At 41.1% G+C, this 25,125-nt stretch overlaps 2 protein-coding genes across 5 annotated transcripts; both read left to right on the top strand.

Moving 5' to 3' along the window:
• The first annotated feature begins 2,207 nt into the window (after positions 1-2,207).
• Positions 2,208-5,922, top strand: LOC310911529 (uncharacterized protein C2orf66). Its single transcript, XM_083865170.1, has 3 exons — positions 2,208-3,701; positions 4,558-4,758; positions 5,736-5,922. The coding sequence occupies exons 1-2, from the start codon at positions 3,579-3,581 to the stop codon at positions 4,738-4,740; spliced, it is 306 nt and encodes a 101-aa protein (XP_083721296.1). The 5' UTR covers positions 2,208-3,578; the 3' UTR covers positions 4,741-4,758; positions 5,736-5,922.
• Positions 5,923-6,176: 254 nt separating this feature from the next.
• GTF3C3 (general transcription factor IIIC subunit 3) lies at positions 6,177-22,977 on the top strand. 4 transcript variants are annotated; one of them, XM_083865268.1, is made up of 19 exons: positions 6,177-6,476; positions 7,330-7,432; positions 8,507-8,700; positions 9,077-9,200; positions 9,707-9,898; positions 10,159-10,324; positions 11,163-11,310; positions 12,341-12,413; positions 13,457-13,543; positions 14,582-14,685; positions 15,287-15,458; positions 15,873-16,075; positions 16,655-16,756; positions 17,641-17,776; positions 18,440-18,677; positions 19,033-19,223; positions 19,847-19,971; positions 21,230-21,382; positions 22,248-22,977. In XM_083865268.1, exons 1-19 carry the CDS (start codon positions 6,378-6,380, stop codon positions 22,368-22,370), a joined length of 2,733 nt encoding a protein of 910 aa, XP_083721394.1. In that variant the 5' UTR covers positions 6,177-6,377; the 3' UTR covers positions 22,371-22,977. The 4 variants fall into 4 exon arrangements, with proteins under 4 accessions (XP_083721394.1, XP_083721397.1, XP_083721395.1 ...); XM_083865269.1 differs by having other exon boundaries at positions 6,361-6,476; positions 7,330-7,436; positions 8,510-8,700; XM_083865270.1 differs by lacking the exons at positions 6,177-6,476; positions 7,330-7,432 and having other exon boundaries at positions 8,602-8,704; positions 9,080-9,200.
• The last annotated feature ends 2,148 nt before the right edge of the window (positions 22,978-25,125 follow it).

Genomic DNA, 25,125 nt, shown 5'->3' with positions numbered 1-25,125 from the left:
AACTTTGAGTAAAATATGTAATTTTGGGAAAAATCTTTCCATTCTTGAGCAATCTGTGTTAGAATTTTTAAGTCTTCCTCTGTTTTCAGTTCTTATGTAGCTACCATAAATCTGATGGTGTACATGGAACTCACTCTTAATATTTACAGGTTTTTAAAGATTTTGGCAGGGTCTTACCTATAAATGTTTGAATAACAGTATAGCAAATTACTGTGCTTATAAAAGGTTTATAATGAAGTTCTTACAGATCATGCCATGTATCATAAACTTTGGCAAAAGCCTTGTCTTGTGAGATGCTGAGAAAACCTTGGAGAAGAGGTATTTTCAGATAATGTTGTAATTGCTGAAAGATGAACTCTCATAGTCTTTAAAAACTGCACTTAGATACTTTTTTGTTGTAGTTGAGGGCAACTTGATTGGGAGCTACTTTGGGATGTTCCTGTTTTGTTTGGTGCTTTCCCTGGCTGCAGTGTGTATTTCAATTTTTTTGTATTTGTATTTTTTTTTAACCTATGTGTGCATGACTTTAAGTACATTGTACAGCAAATCCCCTGCTGAAGAAACACTTCTGTATATTTTTGTATGGTATTCCAACGTGCTTGCATTGGTACCAATGGTTGTAATGGACAAAAAGTGCCACTTCCCAGTGCTGCTGTGTGTTGTGTTACCTGTACTGCTGTACTGTTGTACAAGCACGCTGATGAGTGTTGTGAGCAACGTTTGCCTTTAGTCTTGGCTCAGGTACTCATGTGGAACAGTTCGGTGCTTTTCCTTCTGACTTGTAATAATTGGGATTCTAAGCAGAAAATAAAAGTAGTAAACAAAAGCCTTGTGGTTGGAGTAGTCCTTTAAGAGGTGCTTCTTTCACACCTCTCAGTAGAATGCAATAAAGAAAGTACAGGATGAAGTTTGGCTTAGTATCTTAACTCTACACCTTAGGTTCATGAATGGGAAATGCAATAAAACTCAAAGTGTTTGCTGAATAATACAGTTTATATAGAGCATCAGATGTATAAAACTTGCTCTCAGCTAAACTAGTATATTTTAAGTTTTTACCTTTTAGAGGTGAATTACATGGAACTGAGCAAGCAAGGCTATGAGCATTTTCATCTTCAGGGCAGTTTAATTCAAACATGCATGAACATTACTTACTGTGCCAGAAAGGTTATATAATTAGTATAGACACTTGGAAAATATTTGATTTATTGAAGATGTTTATCAAGAAAACCTGATGCTTAAATATGGGTGCATTAAAAAGGCAGCACCCTGACATCTGGCTTTGACAGCATTTGTTAAACTCAGCTACTGTCCTCAGAAAAAAAAGGATGCAATTTAATTCAGTCAGTGTAAGCATACTAATAGTATTTTAATATGCATGTATTCTGCTGATATTTGACTTTCTCTGAAGGAAAGAATTGAAATTACTAAGACCAGCCCACACATTAAAATGAGCACTAGGTCTAAACAGACTTTTTAGCTCCAACAGTTTCTCAAAGCTTTAGCTCAGGAAGCAGCAATACAAGTGTGTAAGGATTTTTTTTTAGATGGCTCACAGAAAATATATGTTAATTGACTCTCTTGCATATTTGCATGCTTCATTAGTCACCCAAATTGCCTGAGTTCCTCCAGTAATAAAGCTTGTTTCATATTTCCAGATGACTTTGGTATGTTTTACTAGCTGAACATACTGCATATCCCCAGTTCTTTGTAAAGAAATCAAAGGAATAAATTAATTGAGGGGGAAGAAAAGATGTAGAAGAAGAGTGCAGGCTCTTCTGACTTTTCCCCCCTCCTCTTTTCAAAGCTAAAGAAGGAACTAAAATCTAATCCCAAACTGTAAATTTTGCCTTTTCCCCTTTCTGTCATTTTCTCTAGGGGAGCATATTTCTACTTCTAGCTGAAATAAATATCTACCTGGAAGATCAACAAAGACAGTTCCCTTCTGCTGGCACCTGCCTTTTTCAAGTTATTCTGGTGCTACTTCTGTGTTCTTGAGGATTCCACTATCTGGAAGTTGAGTGTTATGAATCATAATTGATGGGGCTCGATGGATTTTCTTTTTTGTGTGTATGATTTTTTTAAAATCCAAATATGCAGAATAATAAAGGTGGATCAATTGTCTTGAATTTTTATATACTGCAGTAGTCATGAAAATAACACTGCTAGGATTTTGTTTACTGTGTTGCTAATGATGTTTGGATGTCCAAAACAACACCTTCCTGGAAGGGTGATGGTAGGTTTTTATTTTGCTTTCAAAATTTAAACCAAAGAAAAATTTAAAGCTTCTAGTCAAACATAAACATTTATACTCTGGAGTAAGGTGACGGTCAAATATTTTTAATTTTAACATGTCTATTTAGGGATATATTTTATGTGCTACTAAGCACGTATCATCTGTATAGTGGAGAGAAGAGTGCAGTGAAATAATAAACAAAAAATATGAGCAGCTTTGATAATGAAGAATGCTAAGCCCTAAGGCCAAGGTAAATTAGCAGAGTCTTCCTTGCAGCCTTTGTCTTAGTTTCTAGTGTGACAGGAGGATATTAACTGCTGATAAAATCAAGGTAGGAAAGCAATGCTTCAATTAAAATGATACGGTTTTGGATATTGAAGCAAACTTTACTTTTCCCTGTCTTCTTCCAGCATCAAGAAAGTGATCCATATCTCATTTGTTTGAAAACCATTAGTCACCATTGTAGAGATATGGCTAATTACTTTTAACTAAAAATAATATTTTGATAAAGCTGTGCTATTTCTCCTGGGAATTGTTTTAAACTTCCTATTTGCCTACTACTAATTTTCTGCAATACGACTTGGGAGGAATTTGTACCGCACTGTTCAATAGCAAAAGGTCTGAAGAGTTATCAGGGATGAAATTCTCAAGGGTCTTTATGTCATGGATGAAAATGGAATCATTACTGTATTTTTGAACTCCTGCTAACGTCATTGACACCCACCTACAGTCTACTGGAAATATAAGTGCAGAGATCAGGTTGTTCACAGATTACGAGGAGACCATCCAAGGAAGGGCAAGCCAAAGCCAAATTCCCTGGTAAGCTCTATTTTAAAGCATGTGAGAGGGAGAATTCCTTTTCTCCCCGAGTCAAATTGTGAAATGGATCTCTAATATGTTAGACCAGTCTGTATTAAATACCACTGCACTTATTATTATATGTAGTAAAATTTAATGCAGTTGTAAAAACAGCTCTGTGGATCTTGAGCCATGTTTTTGCATTCTCCTTGGAGCACACAGAGTTCTGGTGCTGTATTAGCCACTGAAAATGGCTCTATGTAATAAATGTAAACTTACAAATGTAATATTTTGTGTTGGGTGTTGTACTGGTCCCTCAGAAGAGAGTGCAGTGTCTGGAAATAGCTTTGGGATGGGAAACACTTGTTCAGAGTAATTTGTTCTTCCAAGTACCTTAGTACTACGGAAACAAAGAGTCGACAGCACATGGATGTAATCTGCAGTGGGCAGACTTTCCGTGGATTCACATGATTTGTGTGTTCCCAGTGACAGCTGTGTAGGATTTAAGGAGTATGTCTGTCCTTCTTACAGTGTGTTCATCTCCAGCATGAGGAAGGTGCTGCTCTTGGGTCTGTATGTAGTGTTGGCTGTGAGAGGATTGGCAAAGGGTGCGCCTTTCCAGCCAGAAGAGAAATGGAAGCCTCTTGATAACCCCAGAAACAGAGACCTGGTAAGGAAATGTTTCAATAAAGAGAGCTGAAGTTCTGTGTGGTTTTTTGTTTTCCATGAAGAGACTCCTTATAGTGTAAATTTGAAGGCAGGAGGGGCCCATTAGATGTAATGTCAGGAACTGTGCCCTTTGTTTAGTCAATAACCATTTCTCAGTCAAGATGTACTCCTTAACTGAAGAGACATTCTCAGAGCACAGTAGTGCATAAAACTTCCTGGTATCTCCATCCAGCAGCTTTCATTTAAAAAAAATATTTTGATTATACAGCCACTTGTTTTATGAAGTAGAAGAGGAATGATTACTGTGTTTCTTTCAAACATGTGCTCTGATTGCATGTTGTTTCATCTCATGGGAGTACAAATGAGTTTGCATCTGACAACTATGAAAATACCAGAGAACATTTACACACTCTTAAAAAGCATTTTTGAAGGAAAAGAATCAGTTTCCCATAATTTTTCCTCAGTGTTTTAAGAAGCTTTAATTTCTCCTTTGAAGTGATTGTAAGGGCTCAGTTCAAATCAATTGCCCATTGTTGGTGGCTCTTACTGAAATGTTTACAGAACTGTCCTGTTTGCCTGTTTTACAAGGGGTGCAGTTCTGTCACAGCTCCTGGGATTCACTGGGGAGCACAAATGAGCAGGAAGCAGTTGCTGGTCTGCTGACTTGACATAAGATGTACAAGCCATGGATGGAGTGGGCATGTCTGAGTTAGGTTGCCTACACTGTATCAGGTTATGATCAGAGTAGAGGATTTCATCCCACAGAGGAACAAATATTTCATCTCATTTGTGTCAGTAGAAATAATTAATCTCCATTGGTCATACTCTATTTCTTTTCACATCCTCAATATGTTCAGTTTTTCAGAATGCTCCAGGCTTACTTCTCAGGCAGGGGCCTCGATCTCAGAAAGTTCCCAGCTGCTTTCCCTGTGCACAATGAAGGACCAAGGCCTGTCGTGTTCTACTCAGATCCTATTGCTTCTGCATTTGCAGATTATGAAGAAAGGAAAAAATCTTTTCAGAACTATTTCAAAGGCTGAACGATTCTGCTGCTGAAGGTAAAAGAGGATGCCTTGTCCTCTAGTGTTATGTGTAACCAAGAAAAATTCGGACTGAAGTATAATCAGAAGGAATTAAAAGTGTGGTACCTTAACCCTTACCTGAAGTGGGTTTTAAAATTCATGAGGCAGAGATTTATGAGGTAATTATGAGATAACTGATGGTGCTTGTGCAGACCTATATAGACCATGATTTTTTGTTTTCTCTTTTTTTCTCTCCTCCATATAGAGGAGAATTCTGAAAATGTACAGATAATAAATAAGGGATACAAGTGTTATGTAAGGAATTGCAAAAAAAAAAAAAAAATATATACACATTGAGATCCATTTATAATTCTTGTGACATATGTATATTAATAAAATTCATTTAGACATAAGTTATTTCACTAACAAAGCATACATTATCTTTTGAATTCCCAGTAAATATTGTTTTCTTCTGGTTTACAAATAGTTGAGAATTTGAGTAAGATTTAAATCAAAGTATTTTGATGATTTACTCAGTATCTTAAAGTGCTTAAGTTGTAATCAATATTTAATTTAGGATTTCCAGCTCTGTCCTGTTCTCAGCCTGCTTAATTGCTTCTTTGTAATCAAAACTGAAGCTTCTTTATTATAATGAACCATAATAAAGGCTGCACTCAAATTTTAATACCAAATTGTCTTTTTGCTGCATTTTTATGTCAGGGAAAAAAAAAAAAGGCATCACCACAGAATGTGTATTTTGTGCATGAAAAATAAAGGAAAAGGGAATTCAGAAGGGCTGCTCTAGTATAAGTCACAGCAGACATGAGAAAATGACTGGTGGAAGTTCTTTGTCCTGCATAATTCAGGATGCTCATGGTAGTTCTTCTCAGTGTTCAGAACTGTTTTGTGGGGACAGAGGTTTTCATGTCTTGATTTGGATCATGCCTTGGTTGCATATGACTATTTCTGTATTTCTCTCACCTATTTGTATATAATTTTTTTGTCTTTTTAAGGTGTTAACTTCAGAACTCCATACCAAGTGGAAACTGCAGCAAAATATTACAGTTTTTACTTTTTAACCGTTACGTGACAATTCAAAATGTTCTTCATTGACCGTTTCTGCCATTGGAATCTGGTCCTGCTGTGACGGGCATTATCCTGTTTATTGACAAATGTGTGGTTTTGGCTATTGCGGTTTGTGAGCAGAATTGTGCTTCGGTGTGAATAAATGAGGAATTCAACAGCGTGTATTTGACCATTGCCGAGTGTCTTTGTTCAGAGCCGGTAAATAAATGTTCCCGTTCAGTCCATTGGAGCGGGATGTCCCCAGTGCTCGGTGGCGGCTGTTCGGGTCCTCTCCCGGTACAGCACCGCTCCCGGTGGCCCGAGGCCGCCCGTGCCTCCCCGCCCGCCCGCTGTGCCCACGCCGTGCCCCGCCCCGCCCCGCGGCTCTGCCCGGGGCCCGAACCCCTCTGTGGGGCGGCTCCCGGGGCGGTGAGGCCGCCGCTCCCGCCCCGCGCCCGGCGCCGCCCTCAGCTCCCTCCCGCCGGGCCCTCAGCCCGGAACTGGCGGGGCGGGCGCGGGCTGCGGGGGGAGCCAGAGCGGGACGGACGCGGTGCCTCCCTCACAGCGTTCCCCCGCGCCGCGCCGGGGCCATGTCGGGTTTCAGCCCGGAGCTGATCGAGTACCTGGAGGGGAAGATCTCCTTCGAGGAGTTCGAGCAGCGCCGCGAGGAGCGCAAGAGCCGCGAGAAGGTGAGTCTGCCCCGCCTGGGCGCCGCACGGCCCGGCCGCCCCCTGACGCCAGCGCTGGCCGGGCGCGGAGCGCGCTCGGTGTGTGCGGGGGGCCCGCGCTCCCTGCCCCGCGACCCCTGCCCCCGGCCTGGGGCAGCACCGCCCGCCCCGCGGGCCAGCGGGGCTTTGGGTTGGGTATAAACTCACCCGGGTCGTGCCGCTACAGCTCCCCGCAGTATCTGAGATCTGAGGGAGAGAGCCAGCGCCGCTCCTCCTTTGGCTTCTTGGCAGCAGAAAATACAGGGAGACAGTTTTGTGTCCGACACTATGTGGGCGGGGTGATTAAAAGAAAATAGGTATCGTTTGTCGGAGTGTTGCAGTTCTTTTTAACTTTGCTGTATTTGTGTCAAAGTGCTGCTGAATTTCTGCATTTCTTGGTGTCCAGAGAGCAAATTGAGCAGAACTCAGCTGCCATGGAAGGATGAGTATTATCCTAGGGCAGCATTCCTACCGGATTAATGAGTGCTGGTTTGATATTGACAGGCTTCTGGAAGGACTTGTCACACATCTTTTCTTTTCTAATACAGTCAACCGTGTCCTCCCGGCTCACTGTAGTGCCCAATAAGCAATTGGTCTCTTCAGTGAGAAGTGGTGTGAACAGTCACCATCTGAGTCACCCCACATTGATAACAATATAAATGTCTTGCAAGCAAGTAATGCTGGGCTTTATTCACCTAAAAATGCAGTGCTTATCCCACCTGTTCCACTGGCTGTGCAAAGACTGGAAAGCCAAATGATAACTGTAAATATATGGGGGAAATAAAAGTGGGTAATACTATAAAGGTAATGATTTGTATTTTTGGTGTGTGTGTAGGATGGTGAAAATGCATCTGCTGAGGAAAATGAGGAAGATGTAGAGGCTCCGTCTTCATCCAGAAAAGCATCTGGGAAATCCCAAAGCCAGGATGAAGCTGATGGTAGGTTTTTTTAACAGAATCATTCGTATTTAAAAAGGCACTGTAAGCATTTGCTCTTTGACAACTGGCTTCATAAAAATCTGGCTCCATTTTCCCCCTTCTGGTCCCTGAAGGTACTGAAATAAAATGGAAATTAAATTAATAATTATGGATTTTTTCAGATGGAGGCAGGGGAGGAAAAATTCTTGTGCTTAGATGCTCAATAGCCAAGTCAGAATAAAAATGACCAAACATATCCAAGTCAAAAAAACAAAACTATAAACCCAGGTGTGGTCCCCAAGTCCCTCTTCTTTATAGGCAGTACATGATAGATTTGTTTTTCAGTCCCAACTTGATACTGTGGTTATTTTTTAAATCAAATCTTCAGGTGTCCAATGCCACAGCTCAGACCTTTGAACCCTGCATATTTGGAATTTTGTATAGACATCTGTATTCAGTTAAAAGCCTGGGTTCACTCCACAATGAGAAGTTGTAAATAAAAGATGGAAAATTCTTTTTAAAAAATAAAAGCTTTAAGCATGTTTATTCAGAGTACTTCAGAGTACTTAGCATTGTTTTCTTGCTTATTTCTTTTACCAGAGAAATGCTAATAATCTGGATTTTGCATTTACACATGTTAAAAGGTACTTGTCATAGGTGGAATGGCTACAAGATGTTTTTTTCCATTACTTCTAAAAAGTGGTTGCTGGATAGTTGTGCAGTAGAACTCTCTGCTCACTTACAGCCTCTTCAGCTGAACAGCTTATTCAGCCAGCTCAGTGCTTGAAAGTTGCTTAATGTTCTTCTGGATTGAGAAAAACCTTGATTAAACTGTGCCTTCCTTCTGTGTGTTGCTCCCTGCTTGCATTTCAGATATCCAAAGGATGTTACAGGCTGGGCCATACCAAGCATTGGTGATGAGTAATGCAGAGCTTCAAAACCAGAGAGGCTGTTAATAGTTTTTCTGCCTTTCTGCAGGCAGCACTCTTACAGAATAGCTGCTTCAAGTGGGCTGCTGTTTTCTCTGCACTTGTCCAGAGAAGCAGCCTGTCCTCCTCATTATATCATAAATCTGTTTACTTCCTTCTCAACCAGGAGAAACAGCGGATGGGGTCAGTAAATCTGTTCATCGGGTCTTTGCGTCCATGCTTGGGGAGAATGAGGAGGAGGAGGATGAAGAGGAGGAGGAGGAAGAAGAAGAAGAAGAAGAAACTACTGAGCAGCCTACAGCTGGAGATGTTTTTGTTTTGGAGATGGTTCTTAATCGAGAGACCAAAAAAATGATGAAAGCAAGTATTTAAACTTTCATATAACTTCCATGTGTCCCCTGACCGTAATGCATAAATGCCACTCTGTGTGACTTTCAGCTGCTTGCTGAGAAATTTGTCTGAAAATTGTTCTGTGAAGGATAATCCTGGTGTTTGCTATGCTGTCTTTGTTTATTATAAAAGCACTGTAGGTTGCTGTTTGAAAGCTTTCAGAAATCATGAAGTCAGCTTTCCCAGTGTTAGAAAACTATGAATATTAACAAGTCTTTTTGTCAGTCATTTAATATTGCTAATACTTAAATAACTTGGTGTCAGGTAGTGTTAAGCACAACAGGGTGTCTCCTGAATTTGGGCACATCTCAACCTTGGGCAGAAATAGCATCTCTCTTCCATTTAGGAGAAACGACCTCGCAGCAAACTTCCCCGTGCCTTGAGGGGTCTGATGGGAGAGGCCAACATCAGGTTTGCCCGAGGGGAGCGTGAGGAGGCCATTCTGATGTGCATGGAAATCATTCGACAAGGTATGGGAGAACAGGCAAACCTCTGGGCTGTAAGGATGGAGTGAAATGGCCATTGCAGGAGGAGGGTTCAGTGTGACTTCAATGAAAATGAAAACAAACAGTACAAGCAAAGTCAGGGTATAAGGAGGAGAATTGAGAGTATGTGGTGCACTTCCTTTATTTTTTTGCTTATAAAGAGAAACTAGCACCCCCATTCTGCAGGGGCCTGGGCCTTGGCTTAGCTTTACACAGTTTGCTTTTATTGTCTTTGTAGACACAAGTTATAAGTGTCAGCATGACTTGCAGCATAGAATAATACTATAAATGGTTGTTGTTAGATTCAGTCAGGCTGTTAAATAATTTACAGAGGGGAATCAGAAACTTGTCTGCAGGTTTTTCCTGAATTTAAACAGCACACGCAGATGTTTTGTATAAGTCTGACACCCGTTCTTTGAGAAAGGCAAGTTATTTGTTTCCAGTGTGGGTTTTAAACAATAAACCTTAGTCATTCTTTTTGTCTTTTTCAGCTCCTCTTGCTCACGAGCCATTTTCCACTCTTGCCATGATATATGAGGACCAAGGTGACATGGAGAAGTCACTACAGTTTGGACTGATTGCAGCTCACTTAAATCCTAGCAATACCGAGGAGTGGGTTAGACTGGCAGAAATGTCACTGGAGCAGGACAATATTAAACAGGCTGTTTTCTGCTACACAAAAGGTAGTGTAACAAACAGTAATTTAAAATTAATGCTACGTGCTACTGGCAATCATTTGGTTTTCTTCTCCTTTCTAGTTTAGTTTGCTTCAGGGGTGCTAGGATTCTGATACCTCTGTTTGGTAACAGATTAATGAATCTGTAGTATAGGATGTCCTTGCAGAAACCTTGTGCATGTCCATTAACACGAATCAAAGCAATGAATGTGCAATCCCCTGTTGCCTTTTCCTGAACTCCTCCTGTGCTGCTGGTTCTTGCTGCAGCCCTGAAGTACGACCCGACCAACGTGCGGTACCTGGGGGAGCGATCCAGCCTGTACGAGCAGCTGGGCGAGCACAAGATGGCCATGGACGGCTACCGGCGCATCCTCAACCTGCTGGCGCCCTCCGACGGCGAGCGCTTCATGCAGCTGGCCCGCGACGTGGCCAAGTGAGCTGCGGGAAACTCTGGGGCTGGCTTTGCCACAGGAGCCTGGGGGCCAAGTGAGCTGGGGCAAACTCTGGGGCTGGCTTTGCCACAGGAGCCTGGGGGCCAAGTGAGCTGGGGCAAACTCTGGGGCTGGCTTTGCCACAGGAGCCTGGGGGCCAAGTGAGCTGAGGGGCAAACTCTGGGGGTGGCTTTGCCACAGGAGCCTGATGGCCAAGTGAGCTGAGGGGCAAACTCTGGGGGTGGCTTTGCCACAGGAGCCTGATGGCCAAGTGAGCTGGATGGAAAACACTGGAGGTGGCTTTGCCACAGGAGCCTGATGGCCAAGTGAGCTGGGGGCAAACATGGGGATCAGCTTTGCCACAGGAGCCTGGTGGTTAAAGTGTGTAGCTCTTCCACAGTAGTTTTTACTGCCTTGTGAACTGCTTTCTTGTGGAAAGCTGTTATTGGCCTGTTTTGATCTTCGTGTTTGGGAAATATACCAAAAAATGCAAGGATATGTATTATAACATGATTATTAGTGAAGGTTTCTGAAAGCAGGTTAATGTGGGATATGATTGATGCCTGACTCCGGTGGGGGAGACTGATGAGAACTCCAGTGATGATCTAACAAACAGTGGAAGAAAAATTTGTTATTATTTGAAATATGTATAAGTTTTCAACAGTTGTAAGGAAAGGAAGAACACCCCCTTTCTCACTGTCTTTTATAATATCCACTTGCTAATGAAAACCTTTGCTAATAAACAAAAATAAGAGAAATATGAAAATCTTTTTGCTTTGGTTCAAAGTACATATTGTCAGTTATGTGAGTTACCTGGTGTCTCATGTCTGCATTTTACAGGAGTTACTACGAAGCCAATGATGTGACTTCTGCTATTGAGATAGTGGAAGAGGCCTTTACCAAGCACCAGAGCCTTGTGTCCATGGAGGATGTGAACATTGCAGCTGAGCTGTACATCTCCTCCAAACAGTACGACAAAGCTCTGGCGGTACGGGCAGTTCCGTGCATTTCAGTGTCATTTTAAGCACCTCTTTGCCAGCCAGAATGGATGGTTTATGTTGATAGTTTATGTTCCTTCAGTGCTGAAATGGAGTCCTGCTTCTGTAAAGATAGAGCTCATCAGAAACAGATTGCTTGCTATTAGTTCTGTAGTAATTAGTGTTTAAGTTAATGGTTGGATTGAATAAATTTAGGGCCAATAGATTTGTATGTTGTTTGAGGTTTAAAATTTTGGGATCCTTCCTCTCCTTTTCTATAGTGACCATAATCTTAGTAGCCAGAGAAAACCTGCAGGCTGTTTTTATGAGTAATACCAGCAGAGGTCATTCTCTGAGTGGAAGGTTAAAATCATGACACCAAATGCTCTGATGGTTCAAATGCAGATTGTTGTGATTTATCTGGCAGACTTGTGTTACAAGTAGGAATTTATGCTTTAAGCACTAAGCATACTTTCCAGAAAGACAATATCTCTTAACTCTAAGGCATCAGGTATTAGAGAATATTGCTTATCTGGTCCAAATTTGTTAACTCTCACTTTCGAGGCATATTTCCAACTTGATTTGGTCTGGCTTTGAGAGAGAAGATGTTGATATTTGGCCATTGTCATACTTTCCAACACAGATTGAAAAGACACTGCAAGTTGAGACTTCTTGTGAACATTCTTATTTGTTGATATTAAATTACTTAGGGTGTTTCTTTTCTTTCTGTAGATTTTATTGAGCTCTCTCTCTGTCAGAGCATAGTATCATGAGCCTGCAAATAATTCCTCTGATCCTTTTTTGTACTTCTTCCCTTCCTAAACATCAATCAATTTTATGTACAGAGCATTTAGCATTTATTACTACACTAGAACTGTAGTCACAGAGCCATTTCCCTGTTTCTTTTTGCAAGTTCTACTTAGGTAGATAAGTGCAGCTATTCCTCTTATAACTCTGTGATATCTAAAACTGTCACATAGGGTGATTGCTCCATTTAGTCTTTAAATCTTTGGAATGACCCAAGTTACTTTTCTGTTTTAGGTTATTACAGATTTTACGGGAATTGTACTTGAAAAAAAAGTACCAGAAAAAAGTGCAGCTGAGGAGAAAAAGGGTAAGTAGCTGTCAAGTGGTTCCTGTGACCCTGCTGCTCATGTGATATGACATCTTTCCTTTACCTTTTCATCTCCAGGGTATATTTTGCTGCACTGTTGACAGGCTTTTCTCTATTGAAATCTGTGGGTGCTCTTAGTGAGTTACATGTTGTGACCTCACGCTCCTGTAAGAAGTTACTCTGGTGTCCCCATAGCCCTGCTGACTCACTGAAGACAAGGACTGCTCTCCAGGCAACTGGAGGAGGCCTTTTAAAGTTCTAAACATTCCTCTTGAGTGTTTACATCAGGCCAGCTATTTCTACTAGCTAAAGAGCTTCTAAAAAAAACGATAAAAAGATAAGCTTAGTGGCAACTGTGCTCAAGAATATCAACCTTTGACCTAAGAGTAATGTTCTTTATACATCCTGCATATGTTATTAACCATCTAACTGAAATCTAGGCATACCAGCTTTTAATTTGATGAAGTAGGTTGTCTTTTAGAAATCTGCATTATCAAAGTAATTTCATCTGAAAACGCTTATTTAGACTGTAGAATGGACACAGCACACCAACTCCACAAGCAGACAGTCTGTTCTGTGATTGAAATGGTTGTTTTAGCAATCTCACCCAAGCCAAATACAGGTATAAAATATTTCTGTTGGCTTTTTGCTCTGATTGACCAGGTAAAAAATAGAGATTTATGAGCAACTGTTCTGATGGAGACTTTCAGCAGATAATTTATAAGAAACAAAACTATAATGAGTGTAGGAATTAGAGCACAATATTTCCAAGTTACTTCATGTGTGCCATTGGTTGAGAGAAAGCCTCTAAAATAGAGCTTGGTTCTCCACCTTCTGTTGCTTTGTAACTTTTGTAACTTTTATAACTGCTTCCTGCTCTGCTATCCTTAAAAAAGAAAACAATATGACACAAAAAAAAACCCCAAACCAAATCAAGAGAAACCCAGTCTATGTCTCAGAGCTGGCAATCAGTTATGGATTCAAGGCAAGTAACTGTTGGCTTAACTGGTCCTACTGGTTAATCTGATAATCTTTTAAAAAAGGTACAGGTTCAGCAGTAGAAACTCAGGAAAGCCAGGAGGCAGTGACTGACAATCAGAGTCATCCAGCTGCTGAATCCAGTGCTCCAGGTAAGTAATTTATATTTTGATTTTGGACAAGTCTGTGAGCTGAATCATATCGTTAGGAACCAGCTTGCAATCATATAACACCTGGAGATTTCTAACAGCACAGGAACAGAGATTCATCCAGAAAAGGATTCTTCTGTACTTTTCTTCTTTCCCTTACTCAGAACTTCCTTCTAACCCAGACAAACAGTTTTCATCTTGTAAAAATGTATGAGTAGGGGAGTAGTTACCCTTGTGCTGGGTATTGCAGTGTTCAGAGAATGATGAATTAGTCTGCATGTTGTTATTGGCAGTAAAGGGATGTGGGTGTAGGAGGTAAAAGGGAAACCTTAGGTTGGAAATCACAGTGTTCTCAGGTTTTAGCAATCACTCTGAATGTCTGGTATAAGCATTGCAGTGAAGGAGAACTTAACCAGGAGTTGAGGTGTCATAACTGTACGTGAAGAACCTGTGATAATGCAGTTTTATTGTATGACCTCTCATTTGCTGGTATTGTCATGGGTAGCTACTCTGCCTCATGTTTGCATTCTGATCAGGTTGCGTTCAGCCTACCTGTTGTATGAAGTTCTGTAGTTAACTGTGTTTAACAGTGTGTTCAGGCAGTGCCTGGTACAAGCAGGCACTTAGCACTTGCTTAACTTAGCAAGAAAGAGAAGCTTAATACAGGGCATTTCCTTCAAAAGCAAAAGGAGAAGAAGAGGGTACAGATCCTTAAATTGTTAAAGGAAAGCTTTATTGAGCAGGTACCTCTTAAGTAGGCAAAGGATCTAAGCACATGCTGTGGAATCCTGCTGTTGAAGCCAACGCAGACCGGCAGCACTTGGTACCTCATGTGGAATTATTAGTCTCAGAGACAGTAGGAAAATGTTGCTCCAACTCTTGGAAAAAATAGAGGAGGAGGAAGAGAAGGCAGACAAACCGTTGCTGGAGCTGATAAGAATATTTTCTCAGTTCCTGAGCATGGGCCTGGAGGGGATGTGGTGCTTGAGAAGTGCTTCTTAAACCTCTGGGTTCAGAAGAAAATTCTTTTTCTTGTCACAGCTGTGGAGAAGGTCAGCTGCTGCATACCTGAGGGTGTTCCCATAGACATCACCGTCAAGCTGATGGTGTGCTTGATTCACTTGAACATCCTGGAGCCACTCAGTGTAAGTAGAAACCAACTGACAGAGGGGGAAGTGTTCTAAGTAATCACAAAAGCAAGTAATTATTCCTATTTTCATAGACTGAGGTGGTTGAAAGGGCTGTGAAGATTCTTTTTGCTTCTCTCCCACTCCAAGAGAGAAACTTCACAGGCCTGTAATAGCAGAAATTATATCTTTGCCCTTAGAAATTATGCCAGTGTAAGTATTACTAAAGCACAGTAGGTCTCAGCCTGTATGCTGTAACAGGCCCAGGACCATATTGCATAGTTGTTGAACACTAAAGAACACGTTTTCACTTTGTTTAAAAGCCATACTAAATCTGAAGACTGTTCTTTCATAAAGGATTCTCCTCACTGATGGGCACTTTAACCCACTGGTCTTGTGAAACATCTAGAATAGAAAAATGGGGCTTCTTCAAGAATTCTGAATTTCAGATCTTTTATTTTTCACTTCTAAACTAACATTTAAATAAAGGAAGTATAGTTCAGAATGCAAATAGAATAGAAATCATAGGACAAAAATGTAAGCTTCCAGTAAGCATGCTTTAAAGAAATGTTCTCATTGCTTATTTGTGCTCTAAGTGTTTGTGTGGTTTTTCTTAAAGCCTCTTTTGACTACTCTGGTGGAACAAAATCCAGAAGACGTGGGTGACTTGTATTTGGATGTTGCAGAGGCTTTTCTGGATGTTGGAGAATACAACTCAGCCCTGCCTCTCCTGAGTTCCCTTGTCTGCTCAGAGCGATACAACCTGGCTGTTGTGTGGCTGCGGCACGCGGGTGAGGACTGCTGAACATGGGGGACTGAGAGGTGATAATACAGTGCTGAGCATTTCCAGGCACCTTTATCCAGGATCATGGGAATTTTAGATTGACTGGTTGAATAGAATTGGTATTTGCAGAATGAAGTTTATCATGACAGCTCTTTCGAGCATTTTTTTGGTTCTTTGTATACACTGACATTTACATCAGCTAAAAGTACGTCATGTAAGTGAAGCAGCATCTATTCTGCATTTCATCCTGTGTCAGCTGCTGATGTTTGAAGTGAAACTCTGGATGCATCAGTGCATATATCTGAATATTTTCACTTTAAAATACATGAAGTTACTAAGAAGGTATGTTAATTTATTTGCAAACTTTGAAATCCTCTTTTTCTGCCATTTAAGTGTATTGTAATACTTATGGTATTTCTAGAGTGCTTGAAGGCTTTGGGACACATGGAGCGTGCTGCAGAGAGCTATGCCAAAGTTGTTGATCTTGCTCCATTGCATCTTGATGCAAGAATCTCACTTTCAACTCTTCAGCAGCAGCTGGGCCGGCCTGAGAAAGCTCTGGAGGCTCTGGAGCCAATGTATGACCCAGATACTCTGGCTCAGGATGCTAATGCTGCACAGCAGGTGGGTAAAGTGTTCTGTGCTTCCATTTAAGATGTGTTACTCTGACAAACTGTGCTAGTAGTCCAAGATGTTTGCATAGGACCAGGGATTTGGACTTATCTCCCCATGAAGAGCTTGGAGAGCACAGTGACTGAGCCATAAAAGCGTAAGGACATGCTCTCCTGACTTTCTCCCTGACCATTCTCTCAGCATTTCCCCAGGCCCACCTGATAACTTCTGTGCAATGCACAAGCTGTTGGCCACTGAGAGCCAGTTGTGACTCCACATCAAGTTGATCAGTAGCTGCTACATATGAGCTACATAGTTTGGCCTCTGTTGGTTGTAAGCAGAGGTTCTGAATCCCCTCTCTAGAAGAACCCTCACCATAGGTAAGAGTCATGCCAGATTTCTCTGAAATTGGAAAATTTGGAACAGTAACTCCTGAGAGAGAGCAGTTTAGGGAGAACTTACCTGCTGCTGCAGATTCTTGCAGCTTTCTGGAAGCTTTTGCAATCCTATTAGTACTGTACCGAGTCAAAATTGTTTTATAAACTCACTCTGTGCAAGAGGCTGAATAATAATAATGTTGACTGTTGTCAGGAATTAAAGCTGCTCCTGCATCGCTCGACGCTGCTGTATTCCCAAGGCAAAATGTACGGGTACATCGACACCTTGCTGACAATGCTGGCCATGCTGCTGAAGGTAAGCCAGTCTCTCCACTGCACTGTAAGGAATGCACAACTGTGACTTGGGTCAAGACAAACAACAAATGAACTCAGGAGGAAAGCTAGTAGGCTTTTATATGTAAATGGTTTCATAATGTTGTTAGATAGTAATCTTGCAGGTAGCCTGCAATACTGGCATTCCTGCCTGTAGTGTTCAGAACAGAGAACTGTTTGTGTGTATAATTATTGATAGAGTGACTTCAATTCCCCGTTCTCAGTGTGCTCACAACCAACTGAATTCTAAAGCTGCTTCTTGCCCTTTTAACACTCAGCACAGAGCTTTTTTGAGGTGTTGATACTGGCTTCTATTTCAACAATTTTATTTTCAATGTCTTTCTTTATTATTTTCTTGTGATAAAAGGACAAATAAGAATTTGTTTAGCCAGTAGACACAGTGGTGGCAGTTCTGTGTTAATTGATTTTTGTTTATTTATAAATAGGGCATGAGTTAAGGGAATATTTAGACCTCCATTTTATCCACCTGCTCAGCACCTTGACTGTTGTATTATACTGGTTGAAGAGGTGACTATCCACAAACCTGTGAAACTGATAGAGAAAGGCGTTGTTCTTCTTATACTTCTATCCAAAGTCTTGATTTCAATATACCCAGGGATGTTCCAATCCCAGGAGGAGTCTTTTTAAGTAGCTTGAAGAGTTTGTATCTTGCTTTTGCTTAGCCCAGTTTACACTGGAGCATGAGACAATGCACAGATGATATTCCTGTTGGGAATGTTCTCTCTGATGACCTTGCTGTATGGTGGTGTCACAGACTGTTTTGGGCTGCAGCGTGAGCAAGATGGATTGGCCATAAAGCTGCTGTTATATTGTAATCTGAAATGCTGCCCTTAAATTTGTTTCTAGGTAGCAATGAGCAGAGCTCAGGTGTGTTTGATATCTAGTTCCAAATCTGGAGAGAGACACCTCTATCTTATTAAGGTGTCGAGGGATAAAATTTCTGACAATGATGACCAAGAGACAGCAAATTGCGATGCAAAAGGTAACAAATCACAGATTGTTTATTAAAAACAAAGCAACAAGGTGAACTCCATAGTTCTGAAAAATTATTAAATGCTTCTATTTTGCATGCTAAACCCATGCAGTTCATGTTAACATTGCTTTATTTCTAGGGCAAAGAAGGCAGCACAACTGAAGATACATTATCTTAAGGGAACAGTCCCCATTCAGAGAAAAATAGTAAGAATACAGAATAATTCAGATTGAGAAGGGCCTCTGGAGATCCTATGGGCCAACATTCTCCTCAGGGGAAATATCATACATGCAAATCTAAAACATAATACAAATACATTGTAAAAGTGATGTGATTTTTTTTTTTAGCTGACCTAGGCTTGCTTGAGCCAGACTACATGTTCTTAAGCACTTGATAAATTAAGCTTGATAGATTAAGGAGAGGAACTTCATTGCATTCATGTAGTATGTTTACAGCTTGAACTGAGTGTGTTGCTTGCCCTTTGTTCCCACTTTGTGAGTGTTTTTTGCTGGTGTTTTTTGAACTGCCCTTAAACAGAGAAAAAGTAAATACCTCATATTAACTGTTAGTGCTACATCTTTGAAAATATCAGTTTGATGTATGCATCTCTTTTGTAAAAATGTATCTTTCTTGTCCTAATTTTTCTCAACTTTCTGGCTCCAATGTTTTTAGCGATTTTTGCTGTTCTCACGAGCGTTCTGACAAAGGATGACTGGTGGAACCTCCTCCTGAAGGCCATTTATGCCTTGTGTGACCTCTCCCGGTACAAGGAGGCAGAGCTCCTTGTGGATTCCTCACTGGAATATTACTCATTCTATGAGGACAGACAGAAGCGCAAGGAGCTAGAGTACTTTGGGCTCTCTGCTGCAATTCTGGACAAGAACTTCAGAAAAGCTTACAACTATATCAGGTGGGCTGCTGGGAAGGCAGAGCAGTCTGTGCTGTAATTGCCTCCACTGAGACTCTAGTCATACTGCTGAAGTAGGCAGGCTGATGCTTTCCACCCTTGGCTAAATGAGAGAAAGCTACTGGAACTGAAGGAGCTTTCCAATAGCCCCAGATTCCAAAAATACACAGTGCAGTGGGTTGGTTGATTTGGCCAGAACCATTGGTTCTGTCTTCCATTCTCATCTTTGCCTCAGTCACTGACCTTCTCTTATGGTTCCTGTTCTTTGGTATCTTCCCTGAACTGCTGAGATTTTTTTGAAGATACAGTATAAACTACGTAGCATTTACTAATGTGTTGCACACTTGTCATTCTGTAGAATCATGGTGATGGAAAATGTCAATAAGCCCCAGCTGTGGAACATCTTCAATCAAGTCACTATGCAGTCCCAGGATGTCCGTCATCATCGCTTTTGTCTCCGCCTGATGCTGAAAAATCCTGACAACCACGTGCTGTGTGTCCTCAATGGGCACAATGCCTTCGTGTCTGGCAGTTTCAAGCATGCTCTTGGTAATAACTTTCATGTTCTAATATCAACAAATAGAACAAGTGAAAGTTTATAAAAGCAGAAAAATTTTTCTTTTTCATCAGAAAATTATAGGTTCACAATGCTAGTCTGGTGCTTTAATTATTCTGTACACAAATCAGAGCATTGCTGAAGGGTTTTGCTAATAAAAATTAGGCTGGCACGTTTCAAGTTTAGCACACATTGCAAATATAACTAACTTGCAAAGATAATTGGAGGCTAATGATGATAATAATGACAGAACCAATTTAAACAGCAAATACAGCTGGTTGTATGTTTTAGCAGGCCTTTGAAGTAAACCTGCTGCTTTCAGTCAAGTCCTCCAAATGTCACATTTAAATCCCAGCAAGGATCATATTTGCCTTCTGTGCCTGATCATTTTCTGCTTCTGTTTTTACATGACAATCTGCATTCTTCCTTTAGAATCCAGTGGGTGCTGAAAATACACAATTTTCTTCCCTGTTTTTCCTGTGTATTTTGATGTAGGTATATCAAACTGTTTCTTTTCTTAGCTCACACTTCTAATTTAAATATTTTCTTTCTTGCTCTTAACTTCTTAAGAAGTGCTTTTTGCAACCAACATCTTGATTCATTTATTTGCCTTCAGGTCAGTATGTGCAAGCCTTCCGTGCAAACCCAGATGAGCCTTTGTACAGTCTTTGTATTGGCCTGACTTTCATCCACATGGCCTCTCAGAAATATGTGCTGAAAAGGCATGCTCTTCTAGTACAGGTGAGGCAGTGTGATTCTTGTTACCCACAGTGTTTCCTGGCTTTGTATCTCGCAGATGATTATGGCTACAACACGCTTTGTTTAAATAATTTTTCATAATTAAGATGGCATTTCTAAAGAGGGAAGTGGCAAAAGCACATGAGCACAGATGAATGTGCTTTTGAACTATAGTTACACCATCTGAATCTCCTCTCCTTATGGGTAAAAGTAGCTTGCTACCTTCATGTTAACAACTGCCAGCGGTTCATGAAAATATTACTTATTTCTTGGTGGTTGTAATCTGAATTTGCTTTCAATTTTTTTTTTTTTTTGCTTGCATTGCTGTAGAATGGAATCTATGCCACATGCCCTTTGTAGGTTTGTCTCATAAACTGCATTCTTGAAGCAAATTTCACAGGCTTGGAAAGTGTTTTTGGTTTTTTTTTCCCCATCTTCCTTTTCCTCTTTTAGGTGCCTCTATACACTCTCTTTGTAAAGATCTCATGAGCTCCAGTTTAGCTACTTTCAAATTTTCAGCTTCCTCATTTGCATTTTTCTTTTCATCTGCAAGATCCAGCTACAAACCACAGAACAGAATGTTGAAAGTAGTTTCCTCTACTTTACACCAAGTATTTTCATTAACTTGAAATACATTTTTAATTTGTGCAGCTGTTGAGCTCAATCCGCACAATATGGTGAGGATCCTGAGCTCTCGTGACTTCTGAAATTGCTGGAAGACTGTAGCTTGCACTGATCTTGACAAAAGCTACAAGTCCCCAACTACTGTAACACAAAACCAGTTATGACAGTGTCCAACTTCAAGATATTTTGAACTTGCACACTTTGACCTAATTTTAAGATTTTTATCCACTTTTTTCTGTAACCAGCTTGCCTTTTTTTTACAGGGACTGCCCTGTTCTCCTTTTATAACATTCTTGAACAATGTCCTATTTATGTTACCCCCTGGCAGTACAGTTCCCTGCTCTCTCTCTTCTCATTTCCTGCTTACTATACTCAGTGATTTTACATCATTTCTTGCTGCTATGGTAGTTAATTAGTAATTCAACCACAGCAACCTACTGCTGACCTAAATTATGATCGTTAGCTGCTTGTGTCTGAACTAATTCCTCATATTGGAGGAAGTACCTTCTCTGATTACCAACATGGTCCCTGGAAAGAAGGGCCTCTGTTTACAGCAGAATCATCACAGTCCAAAATGGTAACAAAATAAAATGCACAAGAGGGGAGGAAAAAGCTGTGTGCTCAATTTCTTTTACAGGGATTCTCCTTCCTTCACCGCTACTTGGATCTGCGGGGACCATGCCAGGAGTCCTTCTACAACCTGGGCCGTGGGTTGCACCAGCTGGGATTGCTGCACCTGGCAATCCACTATTACCAAAGAGCACTGGAACTTCCTCCCCTCACCCTAGAGGTACTCTAACTTTGTGAGTTATGGACAGAGAATAAGTCAGGAAAATGTGAAGAATTCCTTAGTCATAGTTAAAATAGGTACATAAAAATCTCTGTAGTTGTGCCTCCTTCAATTTCTGTTTTAATTCCTTGTCATTGGAAGTCCAAATCTGATTGTCACCTGATAATGTATTTAAGCATATGTTAAGGTCAAAGATGTATGAACTTTGAAGGATTTACTCATAGGCTGAAGCAGCAGCAAAAAGGATTGCTAAATAACTTTTCCTGATTAAGTAGCTGACCTTTCTGTATATTACTTGCAATGAATTATAACTGGAAGTTCTGTATACCCACTCATGCCATAAAACAGCATGCTGGAGCAAGATGGACCAATATTAGGAATGCCTAATTGCATCTGAGCCATAGTTTAATTCTAACTGATCTGTATTGGATCCTAATTGACATTTCATACATGTACAAGTCTGGTCTGTGGAGTGGGTAGGTAGAAACATTGCAAGTATGTTTAGAAAACAGGCAGTTGGAGAGCTGTGTTAGTCAGCTCTGAACTCCCAGGGTTCTGGTTGGAGAAACAAATACTTTGCATACAAAGACAAATTAAGGTAGTACTTTGCTGGTTTATAAGCTGGCTATGTAACTTAAAGCTAATGTTTTGAGTGTGAAATTTTATAACTTTGGTGATTAACAACATGATGTGGAAACTTTTTAAAGAGGAGGAGCACAGGGAATACGTGTTCTGTTTCCTTACAGCTGAAAGCCTTCATTGGCCATGAATATGTAATCTGATTACACTGTAATGTTTACTTGTGTTTCAGGTTTTTATACTATTTTTGCATATTGATAACTTTTTTTAATCATTATTTTTACAGGGAATAGAAACGGATCAAACAGACTTGAGAAGAGATACTGCCTTTAACTTGTCACTCATTTACCAGAGCAGTGGCAATACCAGAATGGCTCAGAAAATGTTGTATACCTATGCAGTTGTGTGATGAGGTTTGTGCAGGTGGAAATGGTACCCTTTGGACCAACCTTTGCATTATGCAGTGCTGGGGAAGCTGGTTTTAAGTACAGCTTTTTCTACAGAGGGCCAGAGACATGGCTCGTGCAGCGTTGTGGCTTTGTGGACTTCTGCCATTTGCACTGTATCACATGTGGGTGGGAACTGGCCGTCCGGAGCACAGCCCTGACATGCTCACCAGTGGCTGCTTTTAGCTCTTCTCCTTTGGTGTACTGCTCTCTAAATAGATTCAGTCTTGTATATAGAATCAAACAGTGACAACATGGCCCAGTGTCATTTGCTGAGGGCTTTCAGGCAGGGGAGAATGTACAGTGTGCATGTTTCAACTAATCACCATTGAGATTGCTGGAGAAGCCATACTCACTGGTGGTTGAGGGTATTTCAATGTGCAGCATTAAGTTACAATAATATGGAACCATCCTAGAGGATGAAGAATTCAGTATTTCAAGATCTTTAAAATATTCAGAGTTTTCTAGGAGTTCATATTCCTAGTAGGTTTTGTATTTGAAGGGGATTGATCTTTGTTTTACTGAAGTCAATGTAACTTTTGTTCTTTCTCTGAACTTGTTAATAAAAATTCTGAGGTTAATGATGCTTACTTATTCTCAGCTAACATATATCATACTGAATAGGACAAACCTAAAGCCATATCACACACCTAATTTTAAGCAGCACAATTTAATGAGGTTCAGGTGTCTTTAGCTTTGCTGATGTGCTGAGCCACCATCCCTTTGACCTCAGAACAGCCATTTGCCTCAAGGGACAGAGGCTCTTGCATTAATCTGCAGTCCTACCATATAAATTACAGTTGAGGGCCAAATTTCTGGAGGAGCAGAAGGAGACAATTCCAGAGTGTCCTTGGGCTACCTGTAGGCTGCAGAGGCATGCAACACTTTTCTCCCTACTGTACTAAACAAGTATCACAAATACCATGTATAGGTCCCACAGAAGCAGTAGTGCCATGGCTCACAGAGAAGGTGGGGAGCAGCTCTGCTGAAGCAGCTCAGGGTACAACACCACCTGTCCTGAAGCCAGGTTGTACTGACACCACATGGAAGAGCAGGACATGATGAAGATGTGCTGATCTTTGATCTTAAAAATTGTCCATGCTGTGATCGCCTTCACATATCATGACATAAGTCTGCTGCTCTAACTACTCTTTCCCCAGTCTGTTGTTCCACAGTAGGATGGGTTGAACAAATTCCACTAATTCTTACGAAGGTTAGGTGATGTGTGGCGTAACATCACACACCTCATGAATTCCTTCTATGCTCCTGAAATAGCCCAAGGCTTATGTTCTCTCATGACCCAGATATCATCTCCCATTATAAGCAGCCAGTCCTGCCAGTTCCTCCCTGCCCCAGTCACGTCAGCATCCAGCCACAGGTACATGACTCTGTCTTCAGAAATTCACCTGAACCCTCTGCAGACCAGTCTGTGTTTTGATAGACACCTGCCAGGCCTTAGTCTAAAGCTGATGAAAGAGAAGGGATAAAAGCAAACAAGTAGCCTATCAACAGCTTATTTTGTTATAAATAATAATAGTTGTAGCAATAGTAATTTTACTATCAGCCTCATAATGCAAAGAACCTGAGAGAAAAAGACAAAATGAGAGATCTGAGTTAATTCAATTCAGCTGTTAGTATTTAAATAGGAATTCTGAGATTCCCTATAGATCGGTGCCCTGTGAGCACCTTTTAGCTGCATCTGGCCTCAGCAATACACACCTACCTAACTGTCAGATCAAGTAAAGTGCCAGGTTCTTCCACAGCTGGGTGCTGGCAGGGTGTCTCCTGGCAGCAGGTGATGCTCTCCCAGGGCTGGGAATCACCAGTCAGATGAGCTCATTTCCTGCACAGCTCACGTGGGCCTCTCCAGGGGTGAGCTGGAGGCCTCCTCTTTGCCCGGTGTGTCCGGGGAGTTATGGGGGGGTGGGGGGCTCCTGGCTTTTCCTCCTGAGAAAGATGCGCTGTTTTACGAAGCTGATGACTCTTTGGGAAATCTTTGTCATTACTGAAGAAGAGATGAAGCTTTAGCAGTTCAATACTGACATCTCTAAAAAGTTAATTCCATGGCTGTACAAGAATTGATTATGGAGAAGGCTGAGGAACCTACCCAAAGAAGGTAAGCACGGCTTTTGGAAGGGTGTGTGTAGAGGGCATGGAGAAGGGAAGATAAACCACTGACATGGAGCTGAATGCAGAGGAAAATAAGCAACCAGGCAAGAAGTGTGTACGGATCAGCTTTTCTAAGTACAGAACAGTCCCTTGAAACTCTCCTGTACCTGTAACATTCTTTGCTGCTTCAGTATGTCTTTGGGCAAAAGGGGAGGAAACAAACTAAACCTGAAGAGGAGGTCTGCTTTCCATCCCTGAGTGCAAGGAACTAAAAAAGAAAGCATAGAAAACTGAAATCCTGACTCATAAAAGCCTGCAAAATAGCACTCAGGTAATTTTTCTTTGCTTCCCTCTTTGAAATGCATGTACTTTCTTTTTGTTACCTCCTTTTTGGAGCTGCTCTCTTCTTGGCTGGAGGCTTTTCAGAATTTTTAGCTGTAGGCTGTCAAACTTAGATGCGAACCACTGGTGAGTTGCTGCTTCTAGGCCAGTTGTGATCTAGGCAAAGTGGTGTAATTAGAACTGCAGAGAGAACAGTGATTTTGTTCTGTGTTCCACGTGTGAGGGGCAGGAACAGCACACCCTTCACATCTTTTCCCTGGACACAGG

This window comes from Zosterops lateralis, assembly GCF_965231275.1.
Source record: "Zosterops lateralis genome assembly, chromosome: 7".
NCBI lineage: Eukaryota > Metazoa > Chordata > Aves > Passeriformes > Zosteropidae > Zosterops > Zosterops lateralis.
This window is presented reverse-complemented; position numbering and strand designations above follow the sequence as displayed.

Coding starts and splice junctions, on each gene's coding strand:
- LOC310911529 (XM_083865170.1), top strand. CDS start 3,579: ATGAGGAAGGTGCTGCTCTTGGGTCTGTATGTAGTGTTGGCTGTGAGA. Junction 3,702..4,557: donor ACCCCAGAAACAGAGACCTG/GTAAGGAAATGT, acceptor CAATATGTTCAG/TTTTTCAGAATGCTCCAGGC.
- GTF3C3 (XM_083865268.1), top strand. CDS start 6,378: ATGTCGGGTTTCAGCCCGGAGCTGATCGAGTACCTGGAGGGGAAGATC. Junction 6,477..7,329: donor AGCGCAAGAGCCGCGAGAAG/GTGAGTCTGCCC, acceptor GTGTGTGTGTAG/GATGGTGAAAATGCATCTGC. Junction 12,414..13,456: donor TGCAGCTGAGGAGAAAAAGG/GTAAGTAGCTGT, acceptor CTTTTAAAAAAG/GTACAGGTTCAGCAGTAGAA.